This window comes from Pseudophryne corroboree, chromosome 3, assembly GCF_028390025.1.
Source record: "Pseudophryne corroboree isolate aPseCor3 chromosome 3, aPseCor3.hap2, whole genome shotgun sequence".
Taxonomy (NCBI): domain Eukaryota; kingdom Metazoa; phylum Chordata; class Amphibia; order Anura; family Myobatrachidae; genus Pseudophryne; species Pseudophryne corroboree.
This window is the reverse complement of record NC_086446.1, coordinates 769,779,764-769,800,051: the sequence shown is the minus strand read 5'-3', so window position 1 is coordinate 769,800,051 and position 20,288 is coordinate 769,779,764. Positions and strand designations below refer to the sequence as shown.

Sequence of the window (20,288 nt, the reverse complement as noted above, 5' to 3'; positions counted from 1 at the left end):
CCTGAGACGCAATAAAAATACCTTAAATGGCTAAAAAATACATCACATATAGCTCCTGGGCTATATGGATGCATTTAACCCCTGCCAAAATACACAGCAAAACGGGAGATAAGGCCGCCGAGAAGGGGCGGAGCCTATCTCAGCACACTGGCGCCATTTTCCCTCACAGCTCCGTTGGAGGGAAGCTCCCTGGCTCTCCCCTGCAGTCACTACACTACAGAAAAGGTTAAAAAGAGAGAGGGGGGCACTAATTAGGCGCAGTATAAACAATACAGCAGCTATAAGGGGAAAAACACTTATATAAGGTTATCCCTATATATATATATATATATATATATATATATAGCGCTCTGGTGTGTGCTGGCAAACTCTCCCTCTGTCTCCCCAAAGGGCTAGTGGGGTCCTGTCCTCTATCAGAGCATTCCCTGTGTGTGTGCTGTGTGTCGGTACGTTTGTGTCGACATGTATGAGGAGAAAAATGATGTGGAGACGGAGCAGATTGCCTGTAATAGTGATGTCACCCCCTAGGGGGTCGACACCTGAGTGGATGAACTGTTGGAAGGAATTACGTGACAGTGTCAGCTCTGTATAAATGACAGTGGTTGACATGAGACAGCCGGCTACTCAGCTTGTGCCTGTCCAGACGTCTCATAGGCCGTCAAGGGCTTTAAAGCGCCCGTTACCTCAGATGGCAGATATAGACGCCGACACGGATACTGACTCCAGTGTCGACGGTGAAGAGACAAATGTGACTTCCAGTAGGGCCACATGTTACATGATTGAGGCAATGAAAAATGATTTTTGTGCCCGGCCGAGAAGGGTGCAATCTAGGTGGCTCTCCTGAGCTGCTTAGAATAAAAGTTTAGTTTAGGATTTTTTATTTTCAGTGAGTCCTGCTGGCAACAGGCTCACTGCATCGTGGGACTAAGGGGAGAAGAAGCGAACTCACCTGCGTGCAGAGTGGATTGGGCTTCTTAGGCTACTGGACATTAGCTCCAGAGGGACGATCACAGGTACAGCCTGGATGGGTCACCGGAGCCGCGCCGCCGTCCCCCTTACAGAGCCAGAAGAGACGAAGAGGTCCGGTGAAATCGGCGGCAGAAGACGGTCCTGTCTTCAGACTAAGGTAGCGCACAGCACCGCAGCTGTGCGCCATTGCTCTCAGCACACTTCACACTCCGGTCACTGAGGGTGCAGGTCGCTGGGGGGGAGCGCCCTGAGACGCAATATTACAGTATATACCTTAGGTGGCTAAAAAGAATACATCACATATAGCTCATGGGCTATATGGATGTATTTTACCCCTGCCATTTTACACAGAAAAAGCGGGAGATAAGGACGTCGTGAAGGGGCGGAGCCTATCTCCTCAGCACACAAGCGCCATTTTCCCTCACAGCTCCGCTGGAAGGACGGCTCCCTGACTCTCCCCTGCAGTCCTGCTTCAGAATCAGGGTAAAAAAGAGAAGGGGGGGCACGTTTGGCAGCAAATAAATATATTAACAGCAGCTATAAGGGAGTAACACTTATATAAGGTTATCCCTGTATATATATATAGCGCTGGGTGTGTGCTGGCAGACTCTCCCTCTGTCTCTCCAAAGGGCTAAGTGGGGTCCTGTCCTCTATCAGAGCATTCCCGGTGTGTGTGCTGTGTGTCGGTACGCGTGTGTCGACATGTATGAGGAGGAAAATGAGGTGGAAGCGGAGCAGTTGCCTGTGTTAGTGATGTCACCCCCTAGGGAGTCGACACCTGACTGGATGATTGTATTTAAACAATTAAGTGATAATGTCAGCAATTTGCAAAAAACTGTTGACGACATGAGACAGCCGGCAAATCAATTAGTGCCTGTCCAGGCGTCTCAGACATTACCTCAGTGGGTCGACACAGACCCAGACACAGATACTGAGTCTAGTGTCGACGGTGACGAGACAAACGTGATGTCCAGCAGGGCCACACGTTACATGATCACGGCAATGAAAGAGGCATTGAACCTTTCTGACACTACAAGTACCACAAAGAAGGGTATTATGTGGGGTGTGAAAAAACTACCAATAGTTTTTCCTGAGTCAGATGAAATAAATGAGGTGTGTGATAAAGCGTGGGTTTTCCCCGATAAAAAACAGCTAATTTCTAATAAATTATTAGCACTATATCCTTTCCCGCCAGAGGTTAGGACGCGCTGGGAAACACCCCCTAGGGTAGATAAGGCGCTCACACGTTTATCTTAACAAGTAGCGTTACCGTCCCCTGATACGGCCACCCTCAAAGAGCCGGCTGATAGAAGACTGGAAAATATCCTAAAAAGTATATACACACATACTGGTGTTATACTGCGACCAGCAATCGCCTCAGCCTGGATGTGTAGTGCTGGAGTCGCATGGTCGGATTCCCTGACTGAGAATATTGATACCCTGGATAGGGACAGTATTTTGTTAACTATAGAGCATTTAAAGGATGCATTACTATATATGCGTGATGCACAGAGGGATATTTGCACCCTGGCATCAAGAGTAAGTGCTATGTCCATCTCTGCCAGAAGAGCGTTATGGACGCGACAGTGGTCAGGGGATGCAGATTCCAAACGGCACATGGAAGTATTGCCGTATAAAGGGGAGGAGTTATTTGGGGCTGGTCTATCGGACCTGGTGGCCACGGCAACGGCTGGAAAATCCACCTTTTTACCCCAGGTCACTTCACATCAACAGAAAAAGACACCGTCTTTTCAAACTCAGTCCTTTCGTTCCCATAAATACAAGCGAGCAAAAGGCCACTCCTTTCTGCCCCGGGGCAGAGGAAGGGGAAAAAGACTGCACCATGCAGCCGCTTCCCAGGAGCAGAAGCCCTCCTCTGCTTCTGCCAAGTCTTCAGCATGACGCTGGGGCTTTACAAGTATGGTGGGGGCCCGTCTCAAGAATTTCAACGCGCAGTGGGCTCACTCGCAAGTGGATCCCTGGATTCTACAGGTAGTATCGCAGGGGTACAAACTGGAATTCGAGGCGTTTCCCCCTCATCGGTTCCTGAAGTCTGCTTTACCAAAGTCTCCCTCCGACAGGGAGGCAGTTTTGGAAGCCATTCACAAGCTGTATTCCCAGCAGGTGATAATCAAGGTACCCCTCTTACAACAGGGAAAGGGGTATTATTCCACGCTGTTTGTGGTACCGAAGCCGGACGGCTCGGTGAGACCAATCTTAAATCTGAAATCTTTGAACACTTACATAAAAAGGTTCAAATTCAAGATGGAGTCACTCAGAGCAGTGATAGCGAACCTGGAAGAAGGGGACTATATGGTGTCTCTGGACATCAAAGATGCTTATCTCCACGTCCCAATATACCCTTCTCACCAAGGGTACCTCAGGTTTGTAGTACAAAACTGTCATTATCGGTTTCAGACGCTGCCGTTTGGATTGTCCACGGCACCTCGGGTCTTTACCAAGGTAATGGCCGAAATGATGATTCTTCTACGAAGAAAAGGCATCTTAATTATCCCTTACTTGGACGATCTCCTGATAAGGGCAAGAACCAGGGAACAGTTAGAAGTCGGAGTGGCACTATCTCAGGTAGTGTTACGTCAGCACGGGTGGATTCTAAATATTCCAAAATCGCAGCTGATTCCAACGACACGTCTACTGTTCCTAGGAATGATTCTGGACACAGTCCAGAAGAAGGTGTTTCTCCCGGAGGAGAAGGCCAGGGAGTTATCCGAGCTAGTCAGGAACCTCCTAAAACCAGGACAGGTCTCAGTACATCAGTGCACGAGGGTCCTGGGAAAAATGGTGGCTTCTTACGAAGCGATTCCATTCGGAAGATTCCATGCAAGAACGTTTCAGTGGGATCTACTGGACAAATGGTCCGGATCGCATCTTCAGATGCATCAGCGGATAACCCTGTCGCCAAGGACAAGGGTGTCTCTCCTGTGGTGGCTGCAGAGTGCTCATCTACTAGAGGGCCGCAGATTTGGCATTCAGGATTGGATCCTGGTAACCACGGATGCCAGCCTGAGAGGCTGGGGAGCAGTCACACAGGGAAGGAATTTCCAGGGCTTGTGGTCAAGCATGGAAACATCTCTTCATATAAACATTCTGGAACTAAGGGCCATTTACAATGCCTTAAGTCAAGCAAAACCTCTGCTTCAGGGTCAGGCGGTGTTGATCCAATCGGACAACATCACGTCAGTCGCCCACGTAAACAGACAGGGCGGCACGAGAAGCAGGAGGGCAATGGCAGAAGCTGCAAGGATTCTTCGCTGGGCGGAAAATCATGTGATAGCACTGTCAGCAGTGTTCATTCCGGGAGTGGACAACTGGGAAGCAGACTTCCTCAGCAGACACGACCTTCACCCGGGAGAGTGGGGACTTCACCCGGAAGTCTTCCACCTGATTGTAAACCGTTGGGAAAAACCAAAGGTGGACATGATGGCGTCACGTCTAAACAAAAAACTGGACAGATATTGCGCCAGGTCAAGGGACCCTCAGGCAATAGCAGTGGACGCTCTGGTAACGCCGTGGGTGTACCAGTCAGTGTATGTGTTCCCTCCTCTGCCTCTCTTACCAAAAGTATTGAGAATCATAAGAAGGAGAGGAGTAAGAACTATACTCGTGGTTCCGGATTGGCCAAGAAGGACTTGGTACCCGGAACTTCAAGAGATGCTCACGGACGAACCGTGGCCTCTACCTCTAAGAAAGGACCTGCTACTGCAGGGGCCTTGTCTGTTCCAAGACTTACCGCGGCTGCGTTTGACGGCATGGCGGTTGAACGCCGGATCCTAAAGGAAAAGGGCATTCCAGAAGAAGTCATCCCTACTCTGGTCAAAGCCAGGAAGGAAGTAACCGCAAAACATTATCACCGCATTTGGCGTAAATATGTTGCGTGGTGTGAGGCCAAGAAGGCCCCTACAGAGGAATTTCAACTGGGTCGTTTCCTGCATTTCCTGCAAACAGGACTGTCTATGGGCCTAAAATTAGGGTCCATTAAGGTTCAAATTTCGGCCTTGTCGATTTTCTTCCAGAAAGAACTGGCTTCAGTACCTGAAGTTCAGACATTTGTGAAAGGGGTGCTGCACATACAGCCTCCTTTTGTGCCTCCAGTGGCACCTTGGGATCTCAATGTTGTATTGAGTTTTCTAAAATCACATTGGTTTGAACCACTTTCCACTGTGGACTTAAAATATCTCACGTGGAAGGTGTCGATGTTGTTAGCCTTGGCTTCAGCCAGGCGTGTGTCAGAATTGGCGGCTTTATCATATAAAAGCCCTTACTTAATTTTTCATTCTGACAGGGCGGAATTGAGGACTCGTCCTCAATTTCTACCTAAGGTGGTTTCTGCATTTCACATGAACCAACCTATTGTGGTGCCTGCGGCTACTAGGGACTTGGAGGACTCCAAGTTGCTAGACGTTGTCAGGGCCCTGAAAATATATGTTTCCAGGACGGCTGGAGTCAGGAAAACTGACTCGCTGTTTATCCTGTATGCACCCAACAAGCTGGGTGCTCCTGCTTCAAAGCAGACGATTGCTCGTTGGATTTGTAGTACAATTCAGCTTGCACATTCCGTGGCAGGATTGCCACAGCCAAAATCAGTAAAAGCCCATTCCACAAGGAAAGTGGGCTCATCTTGGGCGGCTGCCCGAGGGGTCTCGGCTTTACAACTTTGCCGAGCAGCTACTTGGTCAGGGGCAAACACGTTTGCTAAATTCTACAAATTTGATACCCTGGCTGAGGAGGACCTGGAGTTCTCTCATTCGGTGCTGCAGAGTCATCCGCACTCTCCCGCCCGTTTGGGAGCTTTGGTATAATCCCCATGGTCCTTACGGAGTCCCAGCATCCACTAGGACGTCAGAGAAAATAAGATTTTACTTACCGATAAATCTATTTCTCGTAGTCCGTAGTGGATGCTGGGCGCCCATCCCTAGTGCGGATTGTCTGCAATACTTGTATATAGTTATTGTTACAAAAATTCGGGTTATTATTGTTTGAGCCATCTTTTCAGAGGCTCCTTTGCATTTATCATACTGTTAACTGGGTTCAGATCACGAGTTGTACGGTGTGATTGGTGTGGCTGGTATGAGTCTTACCCGGGATTCAAGATCCTTCCTTATTATGTACGCTCGTCCGGGCACAGTATCCTAACTGAGGCTTGGAGGAGGGTCATAGGGGGAGGAGCCAGTGCACACCACCTGATCCTTAAGCTTTTATTTTGTGCCCTGTTTCCTGCGGAGCCGCTATTCCCCATGGTCCTTACGGAGTCCCAGCATCCACTACGGACTACGAGAAATAGATTTATCGGTAAGTAAAATCTTATTTTTACACATTTCTGATAATACGAGTACCACCAAAAAGGGGTATTATGTTCGGTGAGGAAAAACTACCTGTAGTTTTCCAGAATCTGAGAAATTAAATGAGGTGTGTGATGATGCGTGGTTTCCCCCGATAACAACTGATAATTTCTAAAATGTTATTGGCATTATATCCTTTCCCGCCAGAGGTTAGGGTGCGTTGGGAAACACCCCCTAGGGTGGATAAAGCGCTCACACGCTGGTAAGAACAAGGGCTCTACCCTCTCCTGAGATGGCCGCCCTTAAGGATCCTGCTGATAGAAAGCAGGAGGGTATCCTAAAATGTATTACACACATACTGGTGTTATACTGCGACCAGCAATCGCCTCAGCCTGGATGTGCAGTGCTGGGTTGGCGTGGTCGGATTCCCTGACTGAAAATATTGATACCCTAGATAGGGACAGTATATTATTGCCTATAGAGCATTTAAAAGATGTTTTTCTATATATGCGTGATGCACAGCGGAATATTTGCCGACTGGCATCAAGTCTAAGTGCGTTGTCCATTTCTACCAGTAGAGGGTTATGGACACGACAGTGGTCAGGTGATGCGGATTCCAAACGGCATTTGGAAATTTTGCCTTATTAAGGGGAGGAGTTATTTGGGGTCGGTCTTTCAGACCTGGTAGCCACGGCAACAGCTGGGAAATCCACGTTTGTACCCCAGGTCGCCTCTCAACATGAGAAGACGCCGTATTATCAGGCGCAGTCTTTTCGTGGACAAGCGGGCAAAAGGTTCCTCATTTCTGCCTCGTGACAGAGGGAGAGGAAGAAGGCTACAGAAATCAGCCAGCTCCCAGGAACAGAAACCCTCTCCCGCCTCTGCCAAGCCCTCAGTATGACGCTGGGGCTTTACAAGCAGAATCAGGCACGGTGGGGAACCCGTCTCAATGAATTTCAGCGCGCAGTGGGCTCACCCGCAAGTAGACCCCTGGATCCTTCAGGTGATATCTCAGGGGTACAAATTGGAATTCGAGACGTCTCCCCCTCGCCGTTTCCTAAAGTCGGCTTTACCGATGTCTCCTACTGACAGGGAGACAGTTTTGGAAGCCATTCACAAGCTGTATTCCCAGCAGGTGATAATCAAGGTACCCCTCCTGCAACAGGGAACGGGGTATTATTCCACACTGTTGTGGTACCGAAGCCGGACGGCTCGGTGAGACCGATTCTAAATCTAAAATCTTTGAACACTTACATACAAAGGTTCAAATTCAAGATTGAGTCACTCAGAGCAGTGATTGCGAACCTGGAAGAAGGGGACTACATGATGTCTCGGGACATCAAGGATGCTTACCTTCATTTCCAAATTTACCCTTCTCACCAGGGGTACCTCAGGTTTATGGTACAGAACTGTCACTATCAGTTCAGACGCTGCCGTATGGATGGTCCACGGCACCCCGGGTCTTTACCAAGGTAATGGCCGAAATGATGATACTCCTTCGAAGGAAGGGAATTTTAGTTATCCCTTACTTGGACGATTCCCTGATAAGGGTAAGATCCAGGGAACAGTTGGAGGTCGGTGTAGCACTATCTCGGGTAGTGTTGCGGCAGCACGATTGGATTCTCAATATTCCAAAATCGCAGCTGGTTCCGACGACTCGTCTTCTGTTCCTAGGGATGATCCTGGACACAGTCCAGAAAAAGGTGTTTCTCCCGGAGGAGAAAGCCAGGGAGTTATCCGAGCTAGTCAGGAACCTCCTAAAACCGAGCCAAGTCTCAGTGCATCAATGCACAAGGGTTCTGGGTAAAATGGTGGCTTCCTACGAAGCAATCCCATTGGGCAGATTCCACGCAAGACCTTTCCAGTGGGACCTGCTGGACAAATGGTCCGGGTCGCATCTTCAGATGCATCAGCGGATAACCCTGTCACCAAGGACAAGGGTGTCCCTCCTGTGGTGGTTGCAGAGTGCTCATCTTCTAGAGGGCCGCAGATTCGGCATTCAGGACTGGGTCCTGGTGACCACGGATACCAGCCTGCAAGGCTAGGGAGCAGTCACACAGGGAAGGAATTTCCAGGGCTTATGGTCAAGCCTGGAGACATCACTTCACATAAATATCCTGAAGCTAAGGGCCATTTACAATGCTCTAAGCTTAGCAAGACCTCTGCTTCAAGGTCAGCCGGTGTTGATCCAATCGGACAACGTCACGGCAGTCACCTACGTAAACAGACAGGGTGACACAAGAAGCAGGAGGGCAATGGCAGAAGCTGCAAGGATTCTTCGTTGGGCGGAAAATCATGTGATAGCACTGTCAGCAATTCCGGGAGTGGACAACTGGGAAGTAGACTTCCTCAGCAGACACGACCTCCACCCGGGAGAGTGGGGACTTCACCCAGAAGTCTTCCACAGGATTATAAACTCGACAGATATTGCGCCAGGTCAAGGGACCCTCAGGCAATAGTGGTTGACGCTCTGGTAACACCGTGGGTGTACCAGTCAGTGTATGTGTTCCCTCCTCTGCCTCTCATACCCAAGGTACTGAGAATCATAAGAAGGAGAGGAGTAAGAACTATACTCGTGGCTCCGGATTGGCCAAGAAGGACTTGGTACCCGGAACTTCAAGAGATGCTCACGGAGGACCCGTGGCCTCTACCTCTAAGAAAGGACCTGCTCCAGCAGGGACCTTGTCTGTTCCAAGACTTACCGCGGCTGCGTTTGACGGCATGGCGGTTGAACGCCGGATCCTGAAGGAAAAAGGCATTCCGGATGAAGTCATCCCTACCCTGATCAAAGCCAGGAAGGATGTAACCGTGCAACATTATCACCGTATTTGGCGTAAATATGTTGCGTGGTGTGAGGCCAGAAAGGCCCCTACAGAGGAATTTCAACTGGGTCGTTTCCTGCATTTCCTGCAAACAGGACTGTCTATGGGCTTAAAATTAGGGTCCATTAAGGTTCAAATTTCGGCCCTGTCGATTTTCTTCCAGAAAGAACTGGCTGTTCCTGAAGTTCAGACGTTTGTCAAGGGGGTACTGCATATACAGCCTCCTTTTGTGCCTCCAGTGGCACCTTGAGATCTCAATGTAGTTTTGGGGTTCCTAAAATCACATTGGTTTGAACCACTCACCACTGTGTACTTAAAATATCTCACATGGAAAGTGGTAATGCTGTTAGCCCTGGCCTCAGCCAGGCGTGTCTCAGAATTGGCGGCTTTATCCTATAAAAGCCCTTACCTCATTTTTCATACGGACAGGGCAGAATTGAGGACTCGTCCTCAATTTCTTCCTAAGGTGGTTTCAGCGGTTCACGTGAACCAGCCTATTGTGGTGCCTGCGGCTACTAGGGACTTGGAGGACTCCAAGTTGCTGGACGTAGTCGGGGCCCTGAAAATATATGTTTCCAGGACGACTGGAGTCAGAAAATCTGACTCGCTGTTTATCCTGTATGCACCCAACAAGCTGGGTGCTCCTGCTTCTAAGCAGACTATTGCTAGTTGGATTTGTAGTACAATTCAGCTTGCACATTCTGTGGCAGGCCTGCCACAGCCAAAATCTGTAAAAGCCCATTCCACAAGGAAAGTGGGCTCATCTTGGGCGGCTGCCCGAGGGGTCTCGGCTTTACAACTTTGCCGAGCAGCTACTTGGTCAGGGGCAAACACGTTTGCTAAATTCTACAAATTTGATACCCTGGCTGAGGAGGACCTGGAGTTCTCTCATTCGGTGCTGCAGAGTCATCCGCACTCTCCCGCCCGTTTGGGAGCTTTGGTATAATCCCCATGGTCCTTACGGAGTTCCCAGCATCCACTAGGACGTCAGAGAAAATAAGAATTTACTTACCGATAATTCTATTTCTCGTAGTCCGTAGTGGATGCTGGGCGCCCATCCCAAGTGCGGATTGTCTGCAATACTTGTACATAGTTATTGTTACAAAAATCGGGTTATTATTGTTGTGAGCCATCTTTTCAGAGGCTCCTCTGTTATCATGCTGTTAACTGGGTTCAGATCACAGGTTGTACGGTGTGATTGGTGTGGCTGGTATTGAGTCTTACCCGGGATTCAAAATCCTTCCTTATTGTGTACGCTCGTCCGGGCACAGTATCCTAACTGAGGCTTGGAGGAAGGTCATGGGGGGAGGAGCCAGTGCACACCAGCTAGTCCTAAAGCTTTTACTTTTGTGCCCAGTCTCCTGCGGAGCCGCTATTCCCCATGGTCCTTACGGAGTTCCCAGCATCCACTACGGACTACGAGAAATAGAATTATCGGTAAGTAAATTCTTATTTTCGGCTTCATCATAGAAATTAGTGACGGCCCTGCCGCCGTGTCCATTCACCGACACGCACTAACGTCAAGCAGCCGCCGTGATCATGCCCCCGTTTGTCCGTCTCCGCACCCCGTTCGCTCCCGCCTTCTGAGGATTGCTCAACGCTGCCCAACACTGAAAAAACAAGGAGTTGTGTAATCCCAAAATCCCCAGGATTGAATCCAGGCCAATTTTAGGCTTAAATCCCGTGATCCCTCCGATCCAGGTATTGTCCACCCTAGTCCTAAGTGGTTTTTTTTTGGAAGAGCCCCTGTTATCAAATGTGACTTTCAGCATTGTAGCCCCTCCCGATCCCCCTTACTCATTGCCATGTATGACTACATCAGACCTCACACCTACTACTGGTGGCCATACACTTGTGCGACGGGGCATAGCACCGGCAGTTCAGGTGCGTTGAAATCGCACCTGAACTGCCAAAGTGATTACCATGCGATCTATCGCATGGTAATCACATGATGGGAACATCACCGCCGAGTGGGAGCGGCGGCTGGTGCCCATCGCACATCACAGTGCGATATATAGTATGTTTTTTTTTAAAAACACATGTGATCGCACTGCGATTCGATAAATATTAAGTGCAGCACATACTATCTTGAGACGTGAGATTCGACCGGCGTACCCGCGCATCGCGTCGAAAGGAAACTAAAATGTGCATACAATCCTTCAGTTTCTCTCACAGATGCGGTCGAAATCGAAGGTTAGCACCGATTATCTCACAAGTGTATGGGCATACCAGTTACTCCTCTATTCGTATTCGCTCCAAAATGTACAGTTCTCTCCCAGAGTAAACTTGCAGCCTTCCAGCGATGGAGAAACACAGGGAGCAGCAGAGACCAGGACATTTATTAACATTTCCTATCCTGTGGACCTCCCTGTGTCATGGAGCTGTTCCACAACACGAGGGGTGACAGAGGTTCGTTGGGGCTCCCCTTTTCTCTGCGTGTTAGGGTAATCCGCCACATTCTTACTAGTGCTGGCCTCAGACTGTATCTGCATAGGGCTGGGCATGTGTACTAACAGTCTGACACGCCAGACACCCTCATATGTTATATTGCTGTGTGTTCCAAGTTATTATCGGGGCACTGCTACTACCAGTCCTGTGTGTATTACAGCCCCTGTGATTCACACCTGGCTGGATGGTTTGTACTTACATAAAGTTACATGGGGTCCAGATACATTCAGCCCATTGATATTTGCTTCTTTTGAACTGTAGATGGCGCTATAAGATAACTGATAACCTTATTTAGTCTCCAGTCAGTTCTGCGCTCTGGCCATAGCATCAGTGTTACACAGGAAACGCACCATAATGACACTGATCTGTTCTCTCAGTGTATATGTACAGACCCGAGTAATTCATCTCAGAAAATCGTATTATTCTGCATCTTTGTATTGTGAGCGGAAGGCATCTTAGCCGCCATTGCCCTGGTAGAGCAGTGCTATACGGGATGGCAGGTGATTGCTGCGGCCTCATGTTGACTAAGGACTACGGACATCTACGTTATTTCTTTGTTCCCATTCTCAGATCATGGCTCAAAACTTGAAGGACTTTGCTGGGCGTCTCCCTGCTGGGCCCCGGGGTCTGGGGACCGGTGTGAAGCTGTTGCTGGGAGCCGGCGCTGTGGCTTATGCCGTAAAGGAGTCCTTGTTCACAGGTTAGACCGCGGCCACCTCTCCCTCGGATACAGCTGATAACCAGAGCTTGACCCCTGATCCTTGTATTGACCTCTTATCTCTTCTCTCTCAGTGGAGGGCGGTCAGAGAGCCATCTTCTTCAATCGTATCGGAGGGGTACAGCCGGACACCATCCTCTCTGAAGGCCTTCATTTCAGGTACTACAGATGGGATTACTCTGCGCCTGGACAGATATTTCCAAGTAAACTGGACCTGGGTTAATGGAAGATAGATCTGTAAGCTGAGAAACTCTGGTCTCATAGATAATGTGCATCTGGCTGCTTTCCATGTGGAACGTAGCCAAGTCAGAGCCAGAGTTTTCTTTTTCCCATAATCCCTCTGTGCTTAGTTTTATCCTACTGACCAAGCTGTGTCCTGTGTATGAGATGGGAGATCGCCTCTGAGTCCGTGGGGACGATTCAATTGGTGTCTGAGGGCCCACCACTAGAGGAAGCCAACATTTTTGCTAGCAGCCTCCCAAGGTGGTGAGCAGATATGTGCAAAGTGTCCCATTTGAGCACCCATATGGAATTTTTCACGGCCTGGCCAAAACCTTAGTTGGGTTTATCCACTTTGCGGGGGCTAAGTCTGGTGCTTTTGGGAACGTCAACACTAATGGGTGCTCTGTCGGAGCAACAATTGAATTACTTTGGGCACCCAAAAACACAATTGAATCGCCACCAATATTTAGTCAACTTTATTTTCCTGTACCAGTGTCTATACTTGGTGTATTTTTTTTTTTTTATTATTAGGGTCCCATGGTTCCAGTATCCAATTATCTATGACATCCGAGCAAAACCCCGAAAAATCTCCTCTCCAACAGGGTCCAAAGGTATAGCACATGTGTGGTGTGTTGTTACAATAGCCGTATAGCGGGCGGGATTTATCAAGCCTTGGAGAGAGAGAATGCGGAGTAACTGCTCCAAGCAACCAATCCGCTTGTAACAAAGACTGCGCTAGACAAATGACCGTTAGAAAATGATTGGTTGATTTGGGCAACTTGTCCACTTTACACCTCCTCAAGGCTTGATACACCTCCCCCAGTGTAAGCTGTGTGTTTGTTATCTGTAGTACAAGACACATTTGTGTGTAGTGTGCATGCAGTGTAGGACATATTCGTGTTCATAGCTGTATTATTTAGAAACACATCTGAAAAGTCGTGACGCCTGACTCATTTTCATGCATCGTCTTTGCCAGATCTGCAGATGGTGAACATCACGCTGCGTGTCCTCTCTCGCCCTCTGGCCTCGGCGCTCCCCATAACGTACCAGCGGCTCGGCCTGGATTATGAGGAGAGAGTTCTGCCTTCCATCGTTAATGAAGTCCTGAAGAGCGTGGTGGCCAAGTTCAATGCGTCGCAGCTGATTACACAGAGAGCTCAGGTAATGCGGTTGGCGGGGAGAGGTAGGGTAGGGCCATGGCAGGGTAAGGAGGGGAGGGAACGATTGGATACGTAGGTGCACGGAGGTGGGCCGGTGTGAGGCAGCATTAAAGAGACTGGGGGAGGAAATTCTGCATGCTGGTGATGTCAGGGGAAGGCTGAGTGTAGAGATAAGTGGGAGGGGGGGGAGGAATTGGTGGCTGCAGAGCTGCACAGATTGTTTAAAGCTCCATATACTGTATTACTCTATATGGACTCCTCTTCATCTGTGTCTCTCATATGGTCACGTTGGTCTTATCACCTGTAATCTCAGGTCTCTCTCCTGATCCGTCGTGAGCTGACAGAGCGAGCAAAGGATTTCAATCTGATCATGGACGATGTGGCTATCACCGAGCTGAGCTTCAGCGCACAGTACACAGCCGCCGTCGAGTCCAAGCAAGTGGGTAAGGACCTGCAACTCTTATTCCACTACTATTAGGTATATTCGATAAGAGTCTGGTCTTTTCCGACATGCAGTTGTCGGAATGGACCCGACAACCCCTATTCAAAAGAGCGACCAAATCCGACTGTCGGATTTGGCTGCTCCCGATGTCATGTTTTGCTGCTACCGCTGCTGCTGTCAGCAGTAGGGGAAGCTGTCGGCGGCGCTTGGGGGAGGGAGCAGTCTGCCTCTCCGGGAGGAGGGGATGACAGCGGTGCCGGGAGGAGGGGATGACAGCGGTGCCGGGAGGAGGGGATGACAGCGGTGCCGGGAGGAGGGGATGACAGCGGCGCCGGGAGAAGAGGATGACAGCGGCGCCGGGTGGAGGGGATGACAGCGGCGTCGGGAGGAGGTAATGTCAGCGGCGCTGGGGATGAGACAGCGGAGGAGATGGGAGAGCAGTGGCTGCAGCAGCAGTGGCTCACGGCAGCGTCCATCCGGCTCCAGCAAGCGGGACCTCGCTTGCTTGAGCCGGATGGACACTGCCGCTGGGTTCCTGCTCTCCCCACTGCTCCCCTGTCTCCTGCTCTTAGCTCACTTTTTTAAAGTTGGATTGAGATTGTCAGCAACGGGGCTAAAACCTGTCTGGTTTGGCCCTGCTTCCAACAATGCACTCTGATCGGCGGCCGATCAACGTGCATTCCGACAGAATTCCGACAAGTCGGGTTTCCCGACTTGTCGGAATAAATGGGGCCGTAATGAATAGGTCGGAACCCCTTCCGACCTAAAACTGTCGGAAGCTGCCGTCTTTCTGACAAGACGGCAGCTTCCGACAGTTATTGAATGTACCCCTAAGACTTCCAGATGTGCTTGCCCATCAATCCCCGTCTAAGAAGTATCAATGGGGGAGATTCAGTACTCGCCGATGTCCGGCTGTGCACGTCACCTTGTAGTACGGTACTCAAACATCGGTAATTTTCCTTTGCACTACTATAGCGTGCAAGGGAAAATTATCAGCTTCACCTGGGAGTCACTTTCCAGCCATCTCAGAGAACTGAGTCTCCTGTTTCTCGCCAGGTTCGTAGTTGTATTCGGTGCTAATATCAGGCGCATGTTTGTCGCTGACCGCAATCTGTCTCCTCACCCGCAGCTCAGCAAGAGGCGCAGCGCGCTCAGTTTCTGGTGGAGAAGGCAAAGCAGGATCAGAGACAGAAGATCGTTCAGGCAGAGGGAGAAGCCGCGGCTGCCAAGATGATATCCTTTCCAGGCTTTGCTGGTTATTAACCTTCATTTGTATTGTGACAGAGTACGCCACAACGCTTTATAGCTGTGGCAATCGTAGTAATACCACAGACAGACAAAGCGGTATGAGGGCGCTGCCCATGAGCTTACAATCCTTTATCACATAATCAGCCTGTTCTGTTTCCATGTTTGTATCCATGTGGTTGGTGTTCTTTTCCTTGACAGTCTCTTACATTGGCGATGCTCTCAGTAAAAACCCGGGATACTTAAAACTGCGACGGATTAGAGCGGCTCAGGGCATTGCAAAGACGGTGAGTGTAATAAACTGGGTGCATTGTTATATAATAACACTTCTGCCTTGTCTGTCCACCCACCTACACTGCCGTTGTGTGTGCCTTATTACTCCACCTAACACCTCCATTCGCAGAGTACCCGAGCCTTCATTAACCCCACACACCGTTACCCGCATTGCGGTTGTCCTGTCCTCTTCATCCCACCGCCCAAGTTGTGTCTGCACTGACGTTGTCATTCTCCTCCTTTCAGATTGCTCAATCCCAGAACCGCGTATATCTGAACGCAGACAGTCTAATCCTTAATCTCCAGGAAGACACATTCACCAGGTATATTCCGTATTCCCATCCGTATTGTCTCTGCTCTGTGTACGATCAGGTTATATCACTGCGGTAATGTTTTACCTTGGTGGCAGTTGTGTCGTATCGTATACACCCCTGCACGCGCTAGTGTGTGTATATAAAGGGCTCCTGTATGTCTTCTGCAAAACGTAAATCAGACTAAACAGCTTGGACTTATATGGATGCTAGAATTCCTGGGTGGGGAGACAGCAGTGTTTGTTATTGTGTATCCTATCACATGACTATATTATTATACCGCATTCTACAGTTTAGCCTTACAGGGAGACAGGATTACTGGGTGGGGAGACAGCAGTCTTTGGTATCTGGTACCCTATCACATGACTGTATTATTATACCTCAATCTAAAATTTGGCCTTATAGGGACACAGGATTCCTGGGTAGGGTGACGGCAGCGGTTGTTGTTGTGTATTCTATCACATGACTGTATTATTACACCTCATTCTACAGTTTAGCCTTATAGGGAGACAGGATTACTGGGAGGGTATCCGGTATCTTATCACATGACTGTGGATTATTACACTTCATTCTACATTGTATGCGAGAATGTAGCTGGTGACTCGCTATATTATATCCGTTACATCGTTATCATAAGCGTTAGGAGTCCCCGCGCCTTATCAGTAATATACGTCTATCTGACGTGATATGGGACCAATTACAATGACAGGGACACTAACCTCAGAAGTGCTCCATGCTTACAATACTATACTGTGGTGTAATAATCGGAAAGCATTTGATATGCCGGAGCTCAGCATACCGGCGCCGGGATACCGACAACTATTCTTCCTCTTTGGGTGTCCACGACATCCCTGAAGGGGAGAATAAATAGCCGTGCCTGCAGCGTGGTGAGCCCGCAAGGGGCTCTTTTGCGCTCGCCCTGCTGCCGGCATTCCAGTGGTCGGGAACCCGGCTCCGGTATGCTGGGTGCCGGGATCCCGATCGTCGGTAGAACGTAGTACATCCGTAATAATAGTGTGGTGCTGGATATAGTGTTGTAGTGTCCCTTGGCACAGTCTATAAGAAAACACAGAATGTCATATCTGCAATGCTTTGTCATATCTATGGATCAGTGACATCAGGCTCCGCACCTGTGATGTCACACATTCCTCGCCTTAGGGCCACTCGTCCAAGCTGTAAGTTTTATATAAGAGGGTTTGTTACATGCAGCATTATTAATCTCTCTCTCTCTCTCTCATCACCTGGGACATTGAACATTGCAGGGGAAGGTAAGCTTGTTTGTATGGTCAGAATCCCTGGCCTTTCTCCGTTTACCTGTTATAACCATTGGCTGGCTTTGTATATCTCTTATCCTTTCCTATGTCCTTTCACACCAAGTCTGCCTGAAATAACAATTTGCTTCTCTCGGCTGCTGCACAGTCAGACGTATGTCTGTATATCGTTAGTAGATCTGTAATACATCTTTAACGATCCTTTCTTTCTTTCTTTTTCTTTTTCTCTTTCTTTCTTTCTTTCTTTCTTTCTTTCTTTCTTTCTTTCTTTTTTATTGAACCAATGATTCTCTTGTCTGCGTGACCCCCTGTGTCTGTCCTCCGATGGCTGCTTCCTCCCTCTGTGTCTCACACTCTTCCTCTCCTTGCAGTGACAGTCTACTGGTCAAACCAGGGAAGAAATGATGAACGATGAACCCCCACCCGCAACCACCTTGTAATTCCTGTGTCCCTCAAATTGAACCTGCAACTGGCCTGGCCGCCTCGCTGTGAGTTGGACACAACCCGTGATGAGATTACTGGAGTTGAAGAACTTTGTATTGTCTTGTGTTCCTGGCAGAGAGGGGCCACTGCTACTGTGTGAACTTTATTAAAAAAGGGAAAAAAATCAGATCCGTAACGTGTGTGATTTATTTATCCAGAAGTTGCTGTGTGCTCCCTGTCTGACGTGAGGGTGGGATCTCCTGTGTGTGTGTGTTGTGTGTTTGCTGTGTATTCAGGAGAGTTCTGGAGACACAGAATTAGGGAAGAAGGAGGTGTAAGAGGCCACAGCGGTAAAGAAGCCGCTTCAGTGATGCCGTAATAAATACGAAGAGTCCGTCTATTTCCCATCCAAGTAAATTAAACTGATCTGGCCACCCTTTCATCTCCATCAGCAGATAAGGGAGAGGTTTTCAGGTGTAGTAGAGACAGTCAGAATACCGACGTCTGAATGGTGACACCGGCATCCAGAAGGGTACACCATCTTGGTGTGGGATACAGACAAGCGGGATCCCGAATGAAGAGAGACTGCACCGCAAGCAGGTAAGCCGTGGAAAAGGGGGGGGGTTAGGTTTAGGCTGCGGGGAGGGGGGTTAGGGTTAGGCTGCAGGGAGGGGAGGGTTAGGTTTAGGCTGCGGGGAGGGGGGGGCTTAGGTTTAGGCTGCGGGAGGGGGGGTTAGGTTTAGGCTGCAGGGAGGGTTAGGTTTAGGCTGCGGGGAGGGTTAGGGATAAGCTGCGGGGAGGGTGGGGTTAGGGATAGGCTGCGGGGAGGGTGGGGTTAGGGATAGGCTGCGGGGAGGGTGGGGTTAGGGATAGGCTGCGGGGAGGGTGGGGTTAGGGATAGGCTGCGGGTGGTGGGGGAGGGTTAGGCAGTGGGGACAAGGGGTTAGGGTTAGGCTCCAAGTTGGGAGGTCACGGATAGGCTGCTGGGAGGAAGGGTTTGGGAGACAGGAGAACACCTGATATTTACCCCTGTCGGCATCTTACAAATCGGGAATTGGCGTCTGTATTACGAGCACCGGGATCCCACGCGCCCGGCAAATCCTACTGCTCCCGTAGAGACCAGTGTGAGCAGAAGCTAATGACCAGGTGATCACTCACCCCAGCAGCATGCCACCACCCCCTTACAGAGCCAGAAGACTTCAGTGGCGAGTTAGTCACCACCCCCCGGGGAGCCGGTGTGTAGATGGCGGCAACAGGGTAGGGAGCGCAGTACTGACTGCACTCTGGGGCTCAGCAGTACATGGTGCGGCGCCCTGAGCCAGCACCTACACACTACACTGTCCAACAAGCCTGTCAGGGTCCCAGGATCACTGCCAGAACAATTCCTCAGGCCAGTATAAACTACAGGAGAGCGGGAAGCAGCGCCATGAAAGGGGGCGGAGCTTCTCAGCGGACCCGGCAGTGTTCAGCGCCATTTTCCTGCCTGCAGAAGCGCTGACATTGAGAGCTGTCCCTCCAAGGGGGGGGGGGGGGGGGGTGAGGCTGTGTAAAGTCTGTGTAGTCTATTAAGGTACACGGACAGCGCTGGTAGTGTCATTAGTTCTACCTTAAAAAGCGCTCTGTGTGGGTTGGCTCCAATCTCTGTGTCTCTCTGTGGCATACTTAGGGGGAAACTGTCTGACATTTCCCTGTGTGTGTGCATGTGTGTGTGTGTTTACGATCTCCCATAGTCATGTCTAGTGACTGTGTCATATGCTGCAGAAGATGTTTCCTCTCAGGAGGGATCCATTCCATGTACACAGGATTGTAAAGCTTTGTCTCAGATCCCTATTGTTGAACCTAATACTGAGACTGAAACTCAGGTGTTGAAGAAGTCTATGGCAGTTTGGTCAGGCTCTGTCCCTATTCCTGCAAAACCCCCTAGCATGTTCCCACAGAATCGTGCACTTGCCCAAATTATGCAAGATAACACGGATACCGATTCTGATACTTCAGACGATGATGGGGATGTGCTTGGGGGTGGGGGCGGCGGCATCCATTGCTAAGGGGTATGCAGCTCATAAGGCCATCGGAGATGTGTCTAAAGAATTAAGCGCTATGTTTTAAAAATTCTGGGGAAACCCAGAGAAAAAATTCCAGATCCCAAAAAGTTCTGGTTGATTTTCCCTTCCCTGAGGAAGATAGGAAAAAATTAAAAACCCACCAATTGTTGACGCATCCGTCTCCAGACTGTCTAAAAAGGTAGTTTTACCTGTCCCTGATTCTACCGCGTTGAAAGAACCAGCTGATCGCAAGATTGACACTACGCTCAAATCCATATACACTGCTTCAGCAGTGGCCTTAAGGCCCACTATTGCCTGTGCATGGATTTCTAAAGCCATAGTAAAGTGGTGGCACATTACTAGAGAATTTGGATACAATGGATAGAAGTGACATTGAATTGTTTTTACGTAACATACAGGATTCTGCGGGGTTCATGGTGGAATCCATGAAAGACCTGGGTATGCTGACTGCACGGATAGCCACCATGTCGGTATCAGCTCGCAGGGGACTCTGGCTACGCCAATGATCTACAGACGCCGAATCCAGGAGATGTGTGGAGAACCTACCCTACACAGGTCAGGCTCTATTTGGGGAAGCATTGGATGCGTGGAATATCACGGCAACCAACAGTAAGTCCCCTT

At 49.5% G+C, this 20,288-nt stretch overlaps 1 protein-coding gene across 4 annotated transcripts in view; it reads left to right on the top strand.

The window, feature by feature from the left end:
- The window catches only part of PHB2 (prohibitin 2), a 124,208-nt gene extending 106,417 nt beyond the window's left edge, over window positions 1-17,791 (top strand). For all 4 annotated transcript variants that reach the window (XM_063962501.1, XM_063962500.1, XM_063962499.1 and 1 more), the window contains exons 2-9: window positions 12,110-12,239; window positions 12,332-12,416; window positions 13,011-13,090; window positions 13,456-13,640; window positions 13,953-14,082; window positions 15,211-15,316; window positions 15,538-15,613; window positions 15,846-17,791. In XM_063962501.1, coding sequence (XP_063818571.1) covers window positions 12,113-12,239; window positions 12,332-12,416; window positions 13,011-13,090; window positions 13,456-13,640; window positions 13,953-14,082; window positions 15,211-15,316; window positions 15,538-15,613; window positions 15,846-15,989 — 933 coding nt within the window. In that variant the 5' untranslated portion in view covers window positions 12,110-12,112 and the 3' untranslated portion in view covers window positions 15,990-17,791. The remainder of the gene's footprint in view (window positions 1-12,109; window positions 12,240-12,331; window positions 12,417-13,010; window positions 13,091-13,455; window positions 13,641-13,952; window positions 14,083-15,210; window positions 15,317-15,537; window positions 15,614-15,845) is intronic.
- Window positions 17,792-20,288: the final 2,497 nt, after the last annotated feature.